Source organism: Eleutherodactylus coqui, chromosome 6 (genome assembly GCF_035609145.1).
Source record: "Eleutherodactylus coqui strain aEleCoq1 chromosome 6, aEleCoq1.hap1, whole genome shotgun sequence".
In the NCBI taxonomy this organism is placed as follows: Eukaryota; Metazoa; Chordata; class Amphibia; order Anura; family Eleutherodactylidae; genus Eleutherodactylus; species Eleutherodactylus coqui.
Window position 1 is genome coordinate 37,595,903 of NC_089842.1, and position 20,049 is coordinate 37,615,951.

The window sequence follows — 20,049 nt, forward strand, 5'->3', positions numbered from 1 at the left end:
TTCCAAAGATTAATGGGGGGCTTGAATGCTTTTTAGAGAGTAGCTTTTGACAATTGTTAATTGTAAGCCTTTGTATTTAAGATTAATGGCTGTACTGATGAAGAACGACAGAGATTGTATTCTGGAAATGCCACTCTGAATGTTTTCTAAAAAAAATTAAAAAAAAGTTTAGATTTTTTTGTATGTGAAATGCTGTGAGAACTTAAATGATGTTGCTGACAAATTATTTGTGAACTGTGAATGTTATATAATAAAATTACAATAAAGTTTATTGCAAAAAAAAAAGTTATGATTTTTCAAAAAGGGGGAGGAAAAATCCAAAACGGAAAAAAGAGGGATGGTTCTTAAGGGGTTAAAGACGTGAAGAGTTTTAGGATCTGTTCATGTTATTCTGGCTGTTGGGTGCTACTTCATGTATGGATTTACAAGCGGCGACAAGCGGACAGACGGCTGCACTCTATGAACGGTTTCTAAGATGTGGCCGATGAGCCGAGTCACGGTGGCAATAAGTGCAGCATGCTCTTTGTAATCTTGTGCACCATTGAAGGTATAGAAGGGGATCTGGACAACTAAGGGAATTAGGTGATCATGACGCCAGTGCCTGGATTTAAAGCGCTTGGTAGCAAAATAAGACTAACACAGGTATGTAGGTAAATGACAGGCACACCATTTACTTTCAGGCCCATGGCTATCTGTATTATTCTTAAGCACCCGAAATTGCATATATAACTTGCATATACGCTGTTTAACACTTTATACGTGGATAAACAAGCCTTGAGGAGGCAACATCTGAGCTAAGAAGGAGCTATAGAGAGAGAACTGATGAGAAAATACCCCTTATCAACTCCACTAACAGTTTTGTCATTCCTGAAACGCTGTGCTCAGGTTTTCTTTAGTACTCACAAAATCCTATGAAGATTCTCTACTGCTTGTCTGAAGCTGTCATCCGGTAAAAAGCAGAGCTGGCTTAAACAGACATCAGGTTTGGAAAAATAAACCGTTTCTCTCAGCATCGGGGTAATTTATGAGCAGCTGCACACAGGATTTCTTGAAAGTTTACATAACGTGTCTCTAATTACAGCAGAACAGAGGAGAAGGAAGAAGCTGGGTCTTCACATGGCTTTCAGCTTTCTTAGTATTCATCTCAGCTCCTCTCTCTCTTCTCTGACTGAACGGCTCACTACCTCACTCCATACAGCCCTTTCACTTCTGTCTTCTAACACTGTTTTTCATAAAAAAAAACCTGCACCACTCAAAAATGAGCCAGAACCCCCACCTTTTTTCCTCACTCAAGGGGCTTGTCACAGCTCAGCAGCTAACTGATTCATGACGGTGCCTAAACAACCTTACCTCTTTAGTTTCCTGACTCCCTCTTCTTATTAAATGAAGTGCAGCATAACTACCCTTTGTTAATATAACTGGTGGTTAGAACACTTGCTCTTAACTTGCAGGTAAAGTACTTTTATCCTGTAGTGCCAGTCCAGGTTACTACAAATAAAACAGCTTCACGCTTGCACCATTCTTTGGGAATCACCCTTTGTACATTCTTACTAAACATCTGTAGCAATTTGGTAACAATTCACAGAAGTTGCTGCACTACCTGGAAACATCATGACACCGCCAGATCTGTCTGGGCAGCACTTCACCTGAAGGGCAGACATCGCCCAGATCAAGAGTTCATCTGAGGGAAGCCATGCTTCTGATTAGCAGTCACCACAAACAGTCATTACATTAATGGATTCAAGTGCTGTTCAGATGGCATTTAGTAGGGAGCCGCCTGCACCCATCAGTTGTTAATTAGCCCCGGACTGTCCGATAGGCGGATCATGTCTACTAGTGGTCCTGGCTAGTTGGGATGAGACTCATCTGAACGACTGCATGAGTGCTGATGTCACTGTAAGGTTGTTTACACTCGTACAGAGTGTTTAGACAGGCAGATCACGGCTGGAGCGCGCTCACTCGTGTGATTCTGGCCTTAGTCCAGCTAGTGTAAGATGAGCATGAGAGCAGTGAGAGTGTATGTTCCAATGTACAGGGAAGAAGTTACAACATATTTCAGTGAACTCATCTTTTATTCATAAAATAAGTGTGATGTCAAGGAGGCCGGGCAGACGGCATTACTTGCTTCATTCCTCACTGTGGCAGATAGCTGGATTAGCATTTTAGAACATATCTGTTAATTGGTGGCATAAAGCTCCTAAGGCTATAAGAGCGAGTTAGCATTAATAACCCGGGAACATGTGGCTTTTAACACATTCCAGATCAGCCTGATAATGATCTGGTGTTGCTTGGAGATGGCGAGGTTTCATGTTGATGCATAATTTTGATGTAATGTATCGCAGTTGGGGTGGAGACTTCAGTTCCATTGTTATAATATAGCCTGAACTACCAGAGAAGTGTTGAAGGATGGATTTTTCCTGGAAATGTCAATGAATAGAAATGATATTAATGTCCTATTGGTGTTTACAGGTTCTTACAGAGCAAAACCGAGATCGGGAATGCACAACCTGTTCTGGTCTGATGGGGGATACTCTGGTGGATACCCTGGTGGATACTTTGGTGGATACCTTGGTGGATACCCTGGTGGATACTTTGGTGGGTACTCTGGTGGATACCCTGGTGGGTACCCTGGTGGATACCTTGGTGGAGACTCTGGTGGATACCCTGGTGGGTACCCTGGTGGATACCTTGGTGGAGACTCTGGTGGATACCCTGGTGCATACTCTCTATTTCCACTGTAGAGGTCTTCTCAGTATTTGTGAATGTTCTTGACGTTGATAAAAGAATCTCATCTAGAAATGTAAAATATGTGTTTGTAGAGAGAAGACATCCCGGTCCAATACAGGCAAGTAAAAAGCACAGCGAACCGGCGGATGTTAGCTTTGTTCTCATGGTTTAGTTGATCGTTTTCGGACAGATGGGGCCGGCTTTCCTGTCACTATGGAAAATAAAAAAGATCAATTGGTGCAGTGTCAGTGACATGACTCTAATACTCTCTCTGTCTATCTATCTGCACACACAGAGTGTTAAGACAGCAGCATGCAGTTCTAAGCTCTCGCTCACGACTTGAAGGTTACAAATTCAATCCCCGCTTGGTTCAGGTAGCCGACTCAAGGTTGACTCAGCCTTCCATCCTTCCAAGGTGGGTAAAATGAGTACCCAGCTTGGTGGGGGGTATTAAATACATTATCTGAAAGCGCTGCGGAATAGGTTGGCGCTATACAAATAACAAGATCATTCGCTTGCTGCTCACATTTGCTCCTAGCAGTTATCATGCAGATCACTTGATCTATTGACTTAACACAGTGGCCGTTCAGTACTGAACGGCCGCTATTAATACCGAGCGAGGAGTGATCAGCTGATCGTCCATTGTTCATGCTGCATAGACGATGGACGATGAGCAGATCGCTCATCGTTCAGTGTAAATAGCAGCCGTTCAGTGCTCAACGGCCGCTATGTTAACTCAATGGAGAGGGGGGAGGGAGAGCAAGGAGAGAAATCTCCTGCAGCTGCCCCACCCTCTGCTGGCCGCTCTGTGAGTGAGCCACCGATACTAGCTCCCGTGCAACAGCACAAGAGTGAGGACACACAGGGACGAGTGTCGGGCATCGTTTGCCCAACATTCGTCCCGTCTAAATGGGCCTTTAGACTAGACAATTGGATTATAAATCTGGCACATCTCTAGACTATCCAGGCTATCTTTATATCACCTACTAGTAGTCTTACTTTATGCCAGATTTTGTACCAACATTTTTGTGCAAATTTGGCGTAACTATTGCTGCACGATGCCTCATTTATCCCATGACCCTTACCAAAAAGCCAAGCCTCTAGTGTCGTATGGAGCAAAAAAAGTGTCCAAATGTGTCTAAAACACATCATAAATGTGGTGCAAGATGGGTAATACAAGCTTATGCTGCAATTTGTGCCCCAAAAATGGTGAATTTTCAATAGTTAGATTATATTATTAATTTATTTTACACATGTATAGAGTGCATACTTATTCCACAGCGCTGTACATCAGTATGGGTTCCCATTGGGGCTCACAGTCTGAGTCACCTAAGAGTATGCGAGTATCCCAGAGGAAATCCACACAAACATGGGGTGAGGATACAATCACCATGCAAATGTTGTCCTTGGTGGAATCTGAACGCAGGACCCCAGCACTACAAGGCAGCAGCGCTAACCACTGAGCCACCATGCTGCCTGTCATTATTATGATTATATCCCAATATGTTGGAGCAGAATGTGATGATCATCTGATTCTGACTTTTAGTTTTTCCACTTATACTTGACTTACAGCACAAGAGCCTGACTACAACGAATGTGAATATGCACCTTATACATAAGCCGTGTGCAATGTGATTACATCAGACAACTGTCGGCAGCTAATAGGCCAAGAGTTGGAGTCTAGAAATGTTAAGTGCCGTGTGAGTTCTGCAGATCTGCATATAGGAATAGAGATGAGCGAGTATACTCGCTAAGGCACATTACTCGAGCGAGTAGTGCCTTAGCCGAGTATCCTCCTGCTCGTCTCTAAAGATTTGGGGGCCGGCACGGGTGACAGGTGAGTTGCGTCGGGGAGCGGGGGCGGGGGGGGGGGGGGAGAGGGAGACAGAGATCTCTCCTCCGTTCTTCCCCGCTCTCCCCCGCCGCTCCCCCCCCCTCGAATCTTTAGAGACGAGCGGGGAGATACTCGGCTAAGGCACTACTCGCTCGAGTAATGTGCCTTAGCGAGTATACTCACTCATCTCTATATAGGAAGTATCAGGCCACTCTCACACATGCGCTTGTAAAAACCTTAAGTGCCTTTTCGCTGCGTTGCTGAGCGTTTTTGACTGCGTTTTCAGCACAGTTATAGACACAGCCAAGAAAGCTGATAATGCAGTCAAAAACGGGGTAACCGCGTTCACCCTTTTTATTTCAATGCGCAAAGCATCGCGTTTCAAAACACAGAAACGCAGGATAATAGAACAGACAGTGCTGAAAAAATGCTGGACTGAGACGCCGCAGCAGCGCTGAAATTAATGGTAGTGACTGACAGAAAAAAAACGCCCGTGTGAGAGCGGCCACACGCTGGTCTCGCTCGGCTGCTTTGTATCTTTCTGCTTCTTTATGCTCAATGTGATGCATGTATTTTTGATGGCCACTATATATGTTAGTATATAGAACTGACACATTGCTGGGATTATTGTACATGTCCAAAAAGAATTCAGCAGCAAAATGGCAGAAAAACTACTCATTGTTTTTTTTTATTATACCATAATTAGAGTTGATGCTCATTCAAGTATTAGCGTACTCGATGGTGCTCGTTACTCGAACGAGCATCACGCCATGTTCAACCCCATCCCAGTTTTTGGCTCCTCCCCGCTGTGACGTGCCTGTTTTGGCCCCTCCCCGCCGCGATGCAGCGCTCGTCATTGGCAAATGAGAGAGAGAGAGAGACAGAGAGACAGACAGACAGAGGGATAGAGAGACAGACAGAGACGAACCTAGGAAAAAAAACAAAACAAAGCTCAGCACCCAGGGTCCCACATACAAAAATGCTTGAGTCTCCCATTGTAGTCAATGGGGTTTGTTACTCGAGTAGAGCTCTCGAATTTTACAAAAAGCTCGACTCGAATAACGCGGACCCGAGCACTTGGGTGCTCGCTCATCTCTAACCATAATGTTTTTTTACCATCGGGAGAGGTGGAAATCACAAGAGTGCCTTTTTTGTTAGGCTTCTTTGATCTCAGCTTACGACTGGAGTCTTTAGATTCTCCCCAGTTTCCCAACTTTGCTGCAAAAATATAAGGGATACATTACTAGGACATAAAAGGGGATTGTACAAGATTACACCTGAAAATTCTGTGAAACGGGATTAAAGCAGATCTTCTGTTCTGGGCTCAATATTAGAGATGAGCGAACGTACTCGTTTAGGGTGATTTCGCAAACGAGTACTGCTTTTTTCAAGTAACTGACTACTCGGGCGAAAAGATTCGGGGGGTGCCGGGGGTGAGCGGGGGGTTGCAGTGGGGGGGGGGGGGGAGAGAGAGAGAGAGAGCTTCCCCCTGTTCCCCACTGCTACCCACCGCTCCACTACGCCGCCCCCTGGCGCCCCCCGAATCTTTTCGCCCGAGTAGTCAGTTACTCGAAAAAAGCAGTGCTCGAGTGCGAAATCGCCCTAAACGAGTACGTTCACTCATCTCTACTCAATATGGATGCAGAAGACAAGCGGGGTGTGTGCAATGTGGATTAAGAAGAATGAGCCTCAGTAAGAAGGGAGCTGTGGGAGAAGGGAGCTGCTTGAAGCCATCCAATAACATGAGACTATGGAAGAAAAAGTAAGGCAATGCGAAGAAGAAAATTGGAAACATTCTATGTATGTAGCTATAGGACATAAAAAGTGAAATAATCATTAACACGGTGTCATCACATAAATTGTCATCTAGCGCTTATCATGTAGTAATCTGCTTGAGGTATCAAAAACGAAAACCCTTTATCTTTTCTTTTTTTAACCCTTTAATGCTACAGGATGTACATTTACATCCTAGGGGTTGGGGGTTTGTATGGAGTGGAATCGGGAGTTGATCCTGCTCCATACAATGTGGGTGCCGGCTGTTTCTTACAGCCGACACCTGCCCACAAAAGCTCCAATAAGCAGCATCACTGATCATTCAATAGCTGAGAGCTGCCCCTGATTGGTCCCTGCGCTGAGCCAATCAGAGGCAGCACTCACTCACCCATTTATGAATGCATGAATGGGTAAGTGAGAGCTGCCTCTGATTGGTGAGGCTGTGACCAATCAGAGGCAGCCCATTCGGCAGGTGGGGATTTTAAATCCCCGCCTGCTGAATACTACTCACAGCAGTTCAGGAGAACTGCCGGCCGGCTGCAGCTGAACTCCGTCTGTGGGGACAAGGTGAGTATATATTTTTTTTTACTTTTTACACATTTTTGGATGATTTTCAGGGAAGGGCTTATATTTTTAAGCCCTTCCTGAAAATTCATCCTGAGATCGCCCGCAGCCCATTGCTTTCAATGGAGCCGGCTGTATTGCCGGCTCCATTGAATTCAATGGGCTGGACAGCGCTCCACTGCTCGGGCCCGTTTCAAAGGAAACGCGTCTAGGAGCAGATTTTTCGGGCGATTTTTTGGCCCCGGTCACGCGTTTTGCGGATGCGCATCCATCATGCGATCCGCAAATCGCGGCAAAAAACGCCCGTGTGACCGAGGCCTTAAAGTAATTCTACAGGCCAGTACAGTTACGCCAATACCAAATTGAATAGTTATTTTTCTTTTTCATGACTTTTTCACACTTTAAAAAAAAAAAAGTAATGAAAGTTTAAATCATCCTCCTTTTGCCATATCTATAATAAAAAATTTAAATCCTAAAAGAAAAATACAAATTTGGTATTGCCGCGTTCATAAATGTCCGATCTATCAAAGTAGTGCATTATTTACCCCGCACGGTGAATGTAGTCCGAAAAAAAAATAAAGAACGCCAGAAATGCACTTTTTCAGTCACCCTGTTTCCCAGAAAAAATGCAATAAAAAGCGAACATAAAATCGTATGTATTCCGGATTGGTACCAACGTAAAGTACATGACATCCCCAGTGTAGCCCTAATCTACTTACAGGACACATGGCTAGGCCCATAATGGAGGGAACACCCATTGGATTTCAGGGCAAAACTGAATTAATTCCAGGCCCCATTGCCCACTTGTGCAGAAAAAAAAATTGACTCCCCAAAAATAATCCCCCCCCACCTGCATTTTTTGTCATTCCCTAAATCTTAGATAAAAGTAATGTAAATGTAAACTGTGTGGTATGTCTGAAGGCAGGGGTAACTACGGAGGCTCGGTTGGGATGGGCACATGGGGCAATAAAACTGGGTATCCCTCGTCCACCCATGCTTTTCTGGGGGGTATTTCTTGACCTCAGCAGCAGGGATGGGGTGTAAAACGTGGCGCACTGAGAGGTTTTGTAAGCTTGCTGAGGTGCGGCAGTGTCACACAGAAGGCGCTCAACAAGCTGCTCCTGGAACTGCAGGAAGGTGAGTGTTCCTGGGGGGGCGTAAATTACGTAGGCATTACAGGTAGCGATCTGAATAATGCCGGACTCACACAGCCTTATGTGGAATCTGCTTGGGGGAGCCTGCAGCGGATCCCAGCTGTGAACCCGGCTGTGGCGCTGTGTACGGGACATCGGTGAGCATAGAGGTGAGTATTTTCAGCTGCCCTAATGGATCTGATGCACTTTTTAATCACTTTTCTGTCATCATCGTTATCAATTGAATAACGGCGATCACAGGCCCAGGGACTAGTCACCGCGGTCCCAGGTGATATCTCCTGCCTCACGGCTACCTTCAGTAGCTGGGAGCCAGGAGAATTCAAATTTGCCGGGCCTCCCGGCCTTCTGTGCATGTAGCTGACATAATAATGTCTTACACGCATGCACAGAAGACCGGCGTAAGGTCCTGGAGGACCAGATCGCTGCAGAACATCACAGAGGTAGTTGGTGAGTATTTTCAGCTGCTCTCATGGATACAATCCATCATGGTAGCTGAATCTTTAACTTTTTAAAACTTTTTATTTACTTTCTTGCGATTCAATAGATAGAGCGGTGATCGTGTGACCGGGCAGGGGGCTTCCCGCAGCCCCCCATGACAGCTCCAGGTTGTTGGCTACCTCCAGCAACTAGCAGCATGGAGCTGTCACATCCACAGCCTGAAGGACTTTAATCCCCAGAGAAAGCGTGTTTTTACTGCCTTGGGTATTAAAGCCCAGCAAGGCAGGACGTAAAAAGTCTATGAGGTGGTCACTTAGGGGTTAAAGGGGCATTAGACTCTGTACAGAATACCAACGCAGCTGTGGCCAACACCAGACTGGCTCAGCTCTGCTACAGTGACACTGGTGCCCTAGTTGGCTCCTAGACAAGGAATAGTCCTGATAACCATCTGATATACACATTCTTACTAGCGATGAACTTGTCCCATCATTTCTGGCACCTTTCCCTGTTGATGTTTTACACACAGTGAAGTCATTGAATCAACACTTTAATGTGGCCTTTCTCAGCCCGCGCCCCTGTTGATTTCTGGTTTAGTGACTTATGACACCTTGTTTGGGTTCGTCCTCCACTAAGCTGCAATCGGCTGGTTCTCGGTTGTAGAATTTTACTGGTTTCCTATGTTCTATCTCCTACACTACAAACAATAGAACGGTGATAACACAATCTGTAAAATCTATGGAAGGAAGACTATCTTATAATGAAAAGTTCAACAACTTTCTGAGATACCATTCAGGTATAATTTATCATCAGGGGAATTTTTGACGCCAGTTTCTGGTAGATTTTTTCCGGTCCTGACCCTAAGAAGAATCAGGAATTGTCCCACTCCTATTGATTTCAATGCCAGTGCTTACACTTCCTCCCCTGACCACTAATCAAATGACAAGCCCCCCTGCACTGATAGGGGGTTGGACCATCAGCTGATCAACAGGGATCCTGAGCATTCGAGCCCTGTTGATCAACTACTGATGACCCATCCTGAGGAATATTCCTTTAACATGGCTCAGCCTTACCTAGAAATTTGGCATTTACAATGGTATCGTCATTCAGCAGTGGGGTAAATATGACCTCTGAGGAGTTCGGAAACCCTGCGGATAGAGGAGTAATGCACAGTGAAAGGCAAAGCATTAAAAACAGAACAGACAGCTACATTAGAAGATACAGAATAGTGTGAGGGTATATGCATATATTGCCATATGTTTTTTATGCTTTTATACCTGTATGAACGTTCTATTCAAAGTTAAAATGAGAAAAACTTATATGTCGCCTTACATCAGATATTCCAAAAGTTTGCAAGGCTGAGAGAGATGTGTCCAGAAATTCAGAGATGATACAGAACCGAACACGAAGGCCGCATGCTTGGCTGTCTTCCCGGAGGCGCCGTATCAAGATAACGACTGTTTAACTACGTATATGACTATCAGTGCCTCAGCCGGAACTCCGGACTTAACATATATGGTTATGCGGTGAATTTGAGCCAATGAGACCATTACCCATTCCTAGTGATGTGACCAAAGGGTATAAGATCCCATGTAATCTGTAATAAAGTGCGCAGTCATGTCCCCGTGTGAGGAACTATACCAGACCTCCGTGTGTGGTGTCTCTTCTTTACCGCCGGCAGCGGGGCATATGGGTGGGCCTGATTGGTGCTGTACGCAGAATTTCCCTGACAATAGAGTGAGGGGAATAATTTCCAGAGGGTTGATGACATCACAGAAAGTGTAGGAGGGGTTATCTTGAGATGGGTGGTGATGTCACTTCCCATCTAATATACTAGATTTTATTAACTCAACTCAGGGAAGAGGAGGGGGGCATTTTCATGGAAAGAAATTGGGAAAATAACTTACACCAGTAACATATTGGGGCAAATTGACTAATCCTGTCTGATATAAGGCAGTGTAATCTTATACCACGCATCTAAAACTTTGCCATATTTGTCAGTAGTTCATGTTGGATGATGAATTTAATGCATCTTTAGGCACACTTATCTGACCTTAACCCACCAATTGGTTGCCTTCGTTTGCACCCACTGTCGTATTTAAGAGCACTTGCTTTTATGATAATCCACACCCCTTACCACCAAGACACACCCCATGTGCCCGCCGCTCAAAACCGTAAAAAGCCAGCTGGCGATCCCATGCTGCTCATTGTGCATGTGGCCGTTCAGCCAATCACAGGCTTCAGTGGTGATTCTTCCATAGGCGTTGAAACCTGTGATTGGCTGAGTGGTTAGAAGCATACCGTAATAGATGGGTTGTGACCACCCGCTAGCTTCTTTCAGGTCCCGAGCAACTGGAACTGGGGTTCCATCACCGGAGGCAGGTGAGTATGTGCTATTCTACTACTTTATACATTTCTGCTCCTGTGAAATTTTTTTAAGGCCTGGAAAACCCCTTTAGTAGGTGGCCCCTTAAAACTAAGCCTCTTAGCAACCATAAGTCAATTATTGGTGTGAAACAGAAACCAATGATATCAAAGTTACCATCAGAGTGATCTTGTTGGCCAAACTCACTACTTACTGGTCACAGCTAGCAGGACACACGTCTCCCTCTCATTGAGGAGCTCATTGGCATAGCGCTGTTGGTTTTCCAGAAGGTTCTTCACTTGTCCACTGTCGTCTGCAAGTTCTATTTCCCCTGCAATACAAAAGTTGACATTGACCGGCGATAGGATCAGCCCGACAGTTTGAAATAAAGGTAATTATAGTAAACATTAACCAGTATTTTTTTTTTACATTTTTGCATTGTTACCTTCCAACAGCAATAGGCTGATTATTTTTCTACTAATGTTTCAATCTAACAGCCTGTGTGAGTCTCATCAATCTTGTGATGAACTTTAATTAATTTCTTTTTTGTTTTATCCCTGTAGATCAAGGCTGAAGTGCAGCCCCTCTACTCACACTGCTCTCAGACCTGCAGCCAGTGTGGACACGATCTCTTGATGCTTTATTCCCTCACCTGCTATGGGCACTTATCCTTATGTTGGAGGCATTATATGTGTCTCTGGTTTGCTGTGGGGAAAGCAACATATTTCCTATTGCATTGATCTTTATTAGCCCTTTTATTAGCTTGTGCGTTTGCATGGTCACAACGTATGTAGAGAATATATATGTAGAGATCATGCCATTTTTTAGCAGGATAATGCCCAGCCACACATAGTAAGGGTTTCCCAGGAATGCCTCCACCAGGTTGCCACGCTTACTTGGCCTGCCCATCAGCAGATTTATTGCTGTCCAGCATTTATGAGACCAGTGGGGATGCCAACTTTGGGAGCCTACGAGTGTGTAGGATCTAGAAGCCCAGTTGCAACATCTGTGGGCATATGTGTAGTAGAGAAACATGCAGAACCTGTATACATTCATGTCTGACCATATCTCAACATGTATCCAGGCTAGTGGTGGTCCAACAGGGTACTAGAGCCTCCATGACTGACCGTATCTCATCATGTATCCAGGCTAGAGGTGGCCCAACAGGGTACTAGAGCCTCCATGGCTGATCGTATATTATCATGTATCCAAGCTAGAGGTGGGCCAACAAAGTGCTAGAGCCTCCATGCCTGCCCGTATCTCATCATGTATTCAGGCTAGAGGCAGCCCAACAGGGTACTAGAGCCTCCTTTGAAGTGTACAGTTTTTCCCAGTAAATGTATCCTTTCCCTCTAATATTGTAATCACTTACATATACCATCATTACATTCACACATAGAAAGTGACTCCAACAATTCCTTCTTGGTGCGTTGTTTTTTTTTGTTGTCAATGTATGTATATTCTGAGGAATGGCTCAGGGTGGGATGAGGCTAGAGCAGCAAAAAAACTTATGTTGATCATCAGGTATGAATTTGTGAGAAGGGCGTATAAAGTCCAAATGTCATGGGATTACAATTAACATAAATTAATATATAGCAGACTTGGAATAAATCGGGCCACGGTGCTTATTACGGGATGCACGCTATAACTAGCATTAATATGGGATAGCATTGTAATGAATGGTAAATAATTCAACTAGGGGACTTTTTTATATCAACTCAAAGAAAACAGGTCAATAAATGATGTGACCAAATGAACACAGACCTACGGCTCGGAGTTCACCTGGCATTAACAGGGCAACAAACTCACTGAAAGTGCTGTGACCGAGGAACGGAGCTGCTCCAATCATCTGTCACCTCCTCTCAGGATGCCTGTACTGTATAACGGCCTCCAGACGCTGTTGGATGACTAATCTATCAATATTCAGAGGACTCGGCTCGTACCTGTTCCAGAAAGTTCTTCCTTCAGTGATGAGGGTAACTTTATCTTAGAAAAAAAGCTCAAACAGGTAAGTACTAAAAGCTAAAGAAGGGATAAACCAGTAACAATAAGTGCGTTGGGGATCCCACTTTCCTGCTCCGTTTTGGGGACAGCGCCAGGAGGACCCCATTGACTATAAAGTAGTCTGCCCACTTTCCAACCAGCTGCCTGGCTTTTGGATCGGAGAAAAAGCACTAATTGACAAAAATCCACATCTGCGCTGTGTCCTATGAAAAATAAGGGGCAGCACTGCAATTCCAAGTGGCGCTCCCTCCCTTAACCCCCTAAAAGGCACATCAAGATTGGAAAACCCCCCCTCAAAAAATGCCACTTTTTATTCTTGACTATTAGAGATGAGCGAACGTACTCGGTTCGGGTGTTATTGCACTCGAGCACTGCTTTTTCTGAGTAACTGACTACTCGGATGAAAAGATTTTGGGGGTGCCGAGGGTGAGTGGGGGGGTTGCAGAGGGGAGTGGGGGGGGGGGGCAGAGAGAGAGAGAGAGCTCCCCCTGTTCCCCACTGCTAACCCCGCTCCACCACACCGCCCCCCGCCTCCCGAATCTTTTCGTTTAGGTAGTCAATTACTCGGAAAAAGCGGTGCTCGAGTGCAAAAACACCCGAACCGAGTACGCTCGCTCATCTCTATTGACTATCAATTTACGTCTCATGTAAATATGTTTGGCGCAGGAGTCACTCACCTTAAATCCATATTTTACCCCTTAGTGACACAACTAATTTTACCCTTAAAAGGCAGTAAATAGTTTCCCTCTTCTGTTTCAGCACTCATAGCTTTTTTTTTATTTTTCATGAATGTTGTTGTATGAGACCTTGTATCTTCTGAGATGACTTCTCGTTACTATAGGGTGCATATAATGTATTCAATAACTGTTAGTATTGCTTTTGCTAGGAGCAATGGGGGAAAAAAAAAAGCAGTTCCACTATTTTTGGGGGGGATTTATTTTTACGGTGTTCACCATGTGGTATAGATATTGTGTAAATGTAATTCTACAGATCATTACGATTTAGGAGAACGTCAAATGTGAAGAAGTTTTATTAAGTCTTACTAATTTGCACAATATAAGGGCTCGTTCGCAGGAGCATTTTATGCGCGTATTTCGCAGTGAACAAAACTCATTGATTTCAATGGGTTCGTTCATATGTGCAGATTGTTTCATGCGATGTTCGATTGTGTGAAAAAAAGCACAACATATTCTATTTGGGTGCGTATTACACACCATCAGGGGCATAACTATAGAGGGTGCAGTGGATGCGGTTGCACCCGGGCCCAGGAGCCTTAGGGGGCCCATAAGGCCTCTCTTCTCCATATAGGGAGCCCAGTACTATGAATAAAGCATTATAGTTGGGGGCCCTGTTACAGGTTTTGCATTGGGGCCCGGCAGCTTCAAGTTACGCCTCTGCACACCGTAATAACCCATTGAAGTGAATGGGCCAGCGCAGATACGCAGGGAACCTCTGTATTCACTGCATATTTGTACATCCAATCAATGGGCCGCTCTGTGTATTTGTATGCAGAGTATTTACATGCACAGACACTCACTGGAACAGCGAAGATACGCAGACAATTGTGATTTTCGTTCGTGTAAATAAGCAGCATATTTACCAACTGAAACCCACATATGAGCGGATATTAAATGTTTTTATTGTTTCTAAAAAAAATACTTTTTGCGTCACCAGGTTTCACGACCGGAGCAGTTCAGTTTTATTTCTCTGCCAGCAGAGCTGCAGGAGGGCTTGTGTTCTGCGGGGCGACTTGTAGTTTTTACTGCTACCGTTTTGAAGTTTGTATGACTTATTCTTTACTTTTTATTCCTATTTTGGAGAAGCAGGATGAACAGAAAACAGCTATTTTTGGCATTTTCTTTTTTTACCCTTTTTTTTAATGGAATTTATGCTGCATAAGTAATGTACTATTTTATTGTGCACGTTGTTATAGTTGTGGCGATACCAGTTATGCACACGGGCTTTTGTCCTTTTTATTTTTTAATATTTAAAGCATTATGCAAAGGGATAAAAACTTTTTAAAAATGTTTTTCTATAAAAAAAAAACATTTAGCTGCTGCTGCGGTCAGCAATGACTGTAGCATCTGTGGGGCTAAATGACAATCAGAAAGCAAATATGTTCTCTGATTGATAAAGATGGTGGTGGAATGATAGATGACATGTACAAAGGTACCACTACCTTTGGGATCAGGGGGGGAAAGATTGATTTTCTGCTGCCAAAAGCAAAATGCACCCCCCACTCCCCCACAACCCCCCCCCCAAAAAAAAGAAACAGTACTTCACTGACAAAGAAAAAAAAACAAATTGTGTATTATATAATGACAAATTGACTAATAATCCCATAAAACAATTAAAATAGATACATTATTGTTACCATTATTACCAGAGCAGATAATTACATAAATGCAGTACCAGAACCAGGATCAATAAAGGGCTGAACTGTCAAGTGAGCCAGTTTGTGCTTCCTAGTACGACCTGAATAATGGTAAAGTATGATGGGAGCTGTCAGTTCACAAACAAGAATGCTACTACTAGAGATGAGCGAACGCACTCGTTTAGGGCGATTTCGCAATCGAGCACCGCTTTTTTCGAGTAACTGACTACTCGGGCGAAAAGATTTGGGGGGCGGCGTGGTAGAGCGGGGAACAGGGGGAAACAGGGAGAGCTCTCTCTCCCCCCCCCCCCCAGATCCCTCTACAACCCCCCGCTCACCCCCGGTGCCCCCACGAATCTTTTCGTCCGAGTAGTCAGTTACTCGAAAAAAGCAGTGCTCGAGTGCGAAATCGCCCTAAATGAGTACGTTCGCTCATCTCTAGCTACTACCCGTCATCACTCTACAGCCCCATACAGTGACGATCAGAGGCAGGATAAAGGAGGACATGGTAACCCACAAGTTACATCATCTCTAATTAGCATTATGGTTTTCTTCTCCATCCAGTCCAGACAACTTCAACTGAACGCAATTTGTCAATCAGCGATTGCACCACAGATGTTTTTAATTAATTACTTACACAGATCTGTAATCGCTATATTAAGATGACATTTTAATAGTGCCACACATGGATTACCCTAAATACTGTATAACAGTGCAACTTATAGCGCCCCCTGAGTAATAAACAACAAGAAGCACTGTCCCCTGTAATAATATGTAGCCATACTGCCCCCCTGTAGTAATAAACAGCTCTACTGTTCTCTTGTAGTAACAAATAGCCATACTGCCCCCCTGTAGTAATAAACAGCTCTACTGTTCTCCTGTAGTAACAAATAGCCATACTGTCCCTGTAGTAATAAATAGCTCTACTCTTCTCCTGTAGTAACAAATATCCATACTGTCCCCTGTAGTAATAAATAGCTCTACTGTTCTCTTGTAATAGCAAATAGTGATACTGTTGCCCTGTAGTAATAAATAGCTGTACTTTTCTCGTTTATTAACAAATAGCCATACTGTCCCTGTAGTAATAAATAGCTCTACTGTTCTCTTGTAGTAACAAATAGCCATACTGCCCCCCTGTAGTAATAAATAGCCATACTGTTCTCCTGCAGTAACAAATAGCCATACTGTCTCCTTGTAGTAATAAATAGTTGTACTGTACCTCCTGCAGTAAAAAAAGAACTACACTGTCCTTCTGTAGTAATAAATAGCTCTACTGTTCTCTTGTAGTAACAAATAGCCATACTGCCCCCCTGTAGTAATAAATAGCTCTACTGTTCTCCCTTAGTAACAAATAGCCATACTGCCCCCCTGTAGTAATAAATAGCCATACTGTTCTCCTGCAGTAACAAATAGCCATACTGTCTCCTTGTAGTAATAAATAGTTGTACTGTACCTCCTGCAGTAAAAAAGGAACTACACTGTCCTCCTGTAGTAATAAATAGCTGTACTGTTCGCTGGAGTAATAAATAGCCATAATGTCTTCCTGTAGTAAATAAGGAGCTATACTGTTCCTCTGTAGTAATAAATAGCAATAATGTCCCCTACAGTAATAAATAGCCATAATATCTCCCTGTAGTAGTAGCCACAATGTTCCTTGTACTAAAAAAAAATATCCATAATGTTCCTATAGGAACCATAATACCCCCTTTATTATCAGCCATACTGTCCCCTTTTGTAGCCATACTATGCCCCACATAGTAAAATAATAAATTCACTCATCTCCCCTGATGACCAATGGTGTCTTCCATCCACCACCAAGCGTCTTCTGTCCCACATCCTGCGTAATGACACTAGCAACGCAATGACATAATCACACCACCTGTATCACCTAGAAGTCATGGATACAGGTAATTTTGAACCCTGTTATAGAGTATCAGAGGGTGCAATTGGCTGTGCACCTTGGGTGCTGAATTCTAAAAAGGGTCTGTCTCTGATGGAACAAACCCTTTAAAGGAGGGCCTTAACAATATGGCCAATTCTGAGTTGTGGCATAGACTATCACACTACATGACTGTATCATAATGAATACTATGTTGCGATACATCCCCATACTGCATCCTATTCAGCATGGAGTATCATAATGTATTATAGTATGTTAGTACAAATAACACATCATAGATGACAATGTATCACCTACTGCTACACACAATGTATCATCATGAAGGCCTTAGAATGCTCCTGTGCCGTACTGCATCCATTCCTTCCCCCATCTTTTCTTTATACCTTCACTTTCATATCGACAAGCGTTCTTGATGCTTTCCATGAGAAGCTGAACTTTACAGTTGATATTGAAGAGCGTCTCTTCACTGTCTGCAAAGGAAATCTAGGGGTCAATTAATGAAGATTTGGAGTTATACAATACAACCAGGATAAGGTTACAGGGAAAACGAGAGAAAAAGGCACTGGGGTAGGTTAATTAAAAACCACATGCAATTCATATGCTAAAGTACATAGAAGAACAAGGTCGAGGCCGGCATCACACGGACGTATTTGCGTGCTAGAACCCATTGATTTCACTGTGTTCGTTCACATTTCCGTATTTTGCACTCATATTTTGGTCGATCAAAACAGAACTGGTTTGAGGAATGCTGAAGGTTGCAAGTTCGATCCCTGCGTGATTCAGGTAGCAGGCTCAAGGTTGACTCAGCCTTCTATCCTTCCGAGGTCGGTAAAATGAGAACCCAGTTTGGTGGGGGGTAATGAGTAATAATTACCTGAAAGCGCTGCGGAATAAGTTGGCGCTATACAAATCCCAAGATTTATTTATTTATGTTCTAGAGCGTTCCTATAAGTGGTGAAGTTTGCACGCTTGCTCAACATGAGCGCAATAGAGGTCCATTGACACCTGAGATTCTGAACCTGCAAATACCACAGAGCTGTAGGGGCTATCCAGACAGCATGGCTCGACATCTCTCCAGATATCAATCAATCACTTGTGCAATTGATGCCACATTGAGTCGCTGTACTAGAGGAGTCCTACACAGAGGCGTAACTTGAAGCTCCCGGGCCCCGATGCAAAACATGTAACAGGGCCCCCAACTATAATGCTTTACTCATAGTACTGGGTTCCCTATATGGAGAAGAGAGGCCTTATGGGCCCCCTAAGGCTCCGGGGCCCGGGTGCGACCGCATCCCCTGCATCCTCTATAGTTACGCCCCTGGTCCTACATGATATTAGTTCCTGTCCCATGACTTTTGGCATGTTAGTGTAAAGTGCAAGTACAACGCCATAAACTGAAGCAGTCTCAGCCAGTAGTTGTATAGCAGCAGCTTTCAAAGGATAAAGTGGACAAAGCCAACTTTCCTGCGTACTACACTAGCTAATAGTTGATGTCGCTGGTATTGGCAAGCGATTGTAAATTCATGTTCAAGACATCAATTCATACAGTGTCCCATTTAATGAAAAAATGCCAGTAAGTTCTCTTTTCCACAAGTTGCCAATTCCGGTCTGTGCAGATGTGTATGTACTAATGTCAGTAAAAGTGGATGTACAGCCTTGTGAGGGACGTGATGATGGACCAAGATGCCAAGTAGTAATGGAGGAAGTACACTTAGCCGGCGTGGAGTCTCCAATATGTTGTAGCGCCATAGTGAGTGAGTAGGGGCTTTTTCACACGAGTGTCCGTTTAAGGCTCAGATAGCCGTGCTAAAACATTACGGCTATTGAAGTGTTAAATCGTGCGAACGAATAGCAGCTGCGAGCACGCTATTCGCGGCTAGTATTCTCAAGTAAGTTGCACAACATGCACGTGCAAAAAATACCGTAAGGCTTCCTTCGCATTTCCGTGCACAAAACTTGCATGAGCAATACGCAAAAAATAGAACCCATTGACTTCAATGGGTTGTTCACATGCACATATATTTCAGTCGCCCAAAAAGAAAAATCGTGGCGTGCTCTATCCTCTATTTACGCAACAAAAGTCCCCATAGAAGTCAAAGGGAGAGCACAAACCGCGCAAAATACGCTAGGAGATGCGTGAAACACTGCATAACTGCGCAAGAAAAGGAACACCTCTGGAACTCATTAGACTAATGGCTGTGAGCATTGAGGCATATTTTTTGCGCACGACTTGCGTGCATAAAACGTTCAGGAGAACACGCCAAAAAAAGCAAAAATCATTCCGCAAAAATGCTGTGCTTGTGTGAATCTGCTTAATTTTGGCATTTCAGTCTTGCTGAGGCACCTGCTGCCTTACAACACACATTAAGGGGGGCCTCACACGAGCGTGCGTATCTGCGCATTTGACTGTACTGCCGCAGACCATTTACATCGGCGCGGACACACCTGCACCGTGATTTAGAAGGCTAAATTAATTAGTGCCAGGCGTTTTTGATTCCCTGTGAAATTGCGCGGGCATCGGGTGCCTTTTTTGCGTTGATGGGATCTATTCTCTGCGAATTGCACATTTTACGCATGAGCATAGAGTTTTTGTGGAACAAACCTTGCCTTTTTGCGCGCACATTGGCATATTTTGCTGTACTTTTTGCACGCGCAAAAAAATACGGACTGATGCTCACAGCCATAATTAGTCTAATGAGTTCCAGACGTGTTCATTTTCCTGCAGAATTACGCAGCATATCACGCATCTCCTAGCGTATTGCACGCACATTTGCGCATCCACGATGACTTCTATGGGGACTTTTGGTGCGCAAATGGACTCATTTGGTAGAAACCTTGCGGGATCCTCCTCCATTGTGACTTACCTCCATAGAGAACGGTTATGAACATCTCTGCGGCCCTCCTGGAAGGACCAGACGG

General features: G+C 44.1%; 1 protein-coding gene across 1 annotated transcript; it reads right to left on the reverse strand.

The window, feature by feature from the left end:
- Nucleotides 1–2,074: 2,074 nt before the first annotated feature.
- LOC136572047 (uncharacterized protein CXorf65-like) lies at nt 2,075–20,049 on the reverse strand. Its single transcript, XM_066572665.1, has 6 exons — nt 19,995–20,049; nt 17,514–17,600; nt 11,067–11,183; nt 9,561–9,635; nt 5,678–5,779; nt 2,075–2,938 (listed from the first exon to the last, which is right to left on the reverse strand). Exons 1-6 carry the CDS (start codon nt 20,017–20,019, stop codon nt 2,889–2,891), a joined length of 456 nt encoding a protein of 151 aa, XP_066428762.1. The 5' UTR covers nt 20,020–20,049; the 3' UTR covers nt 2,075–2,888.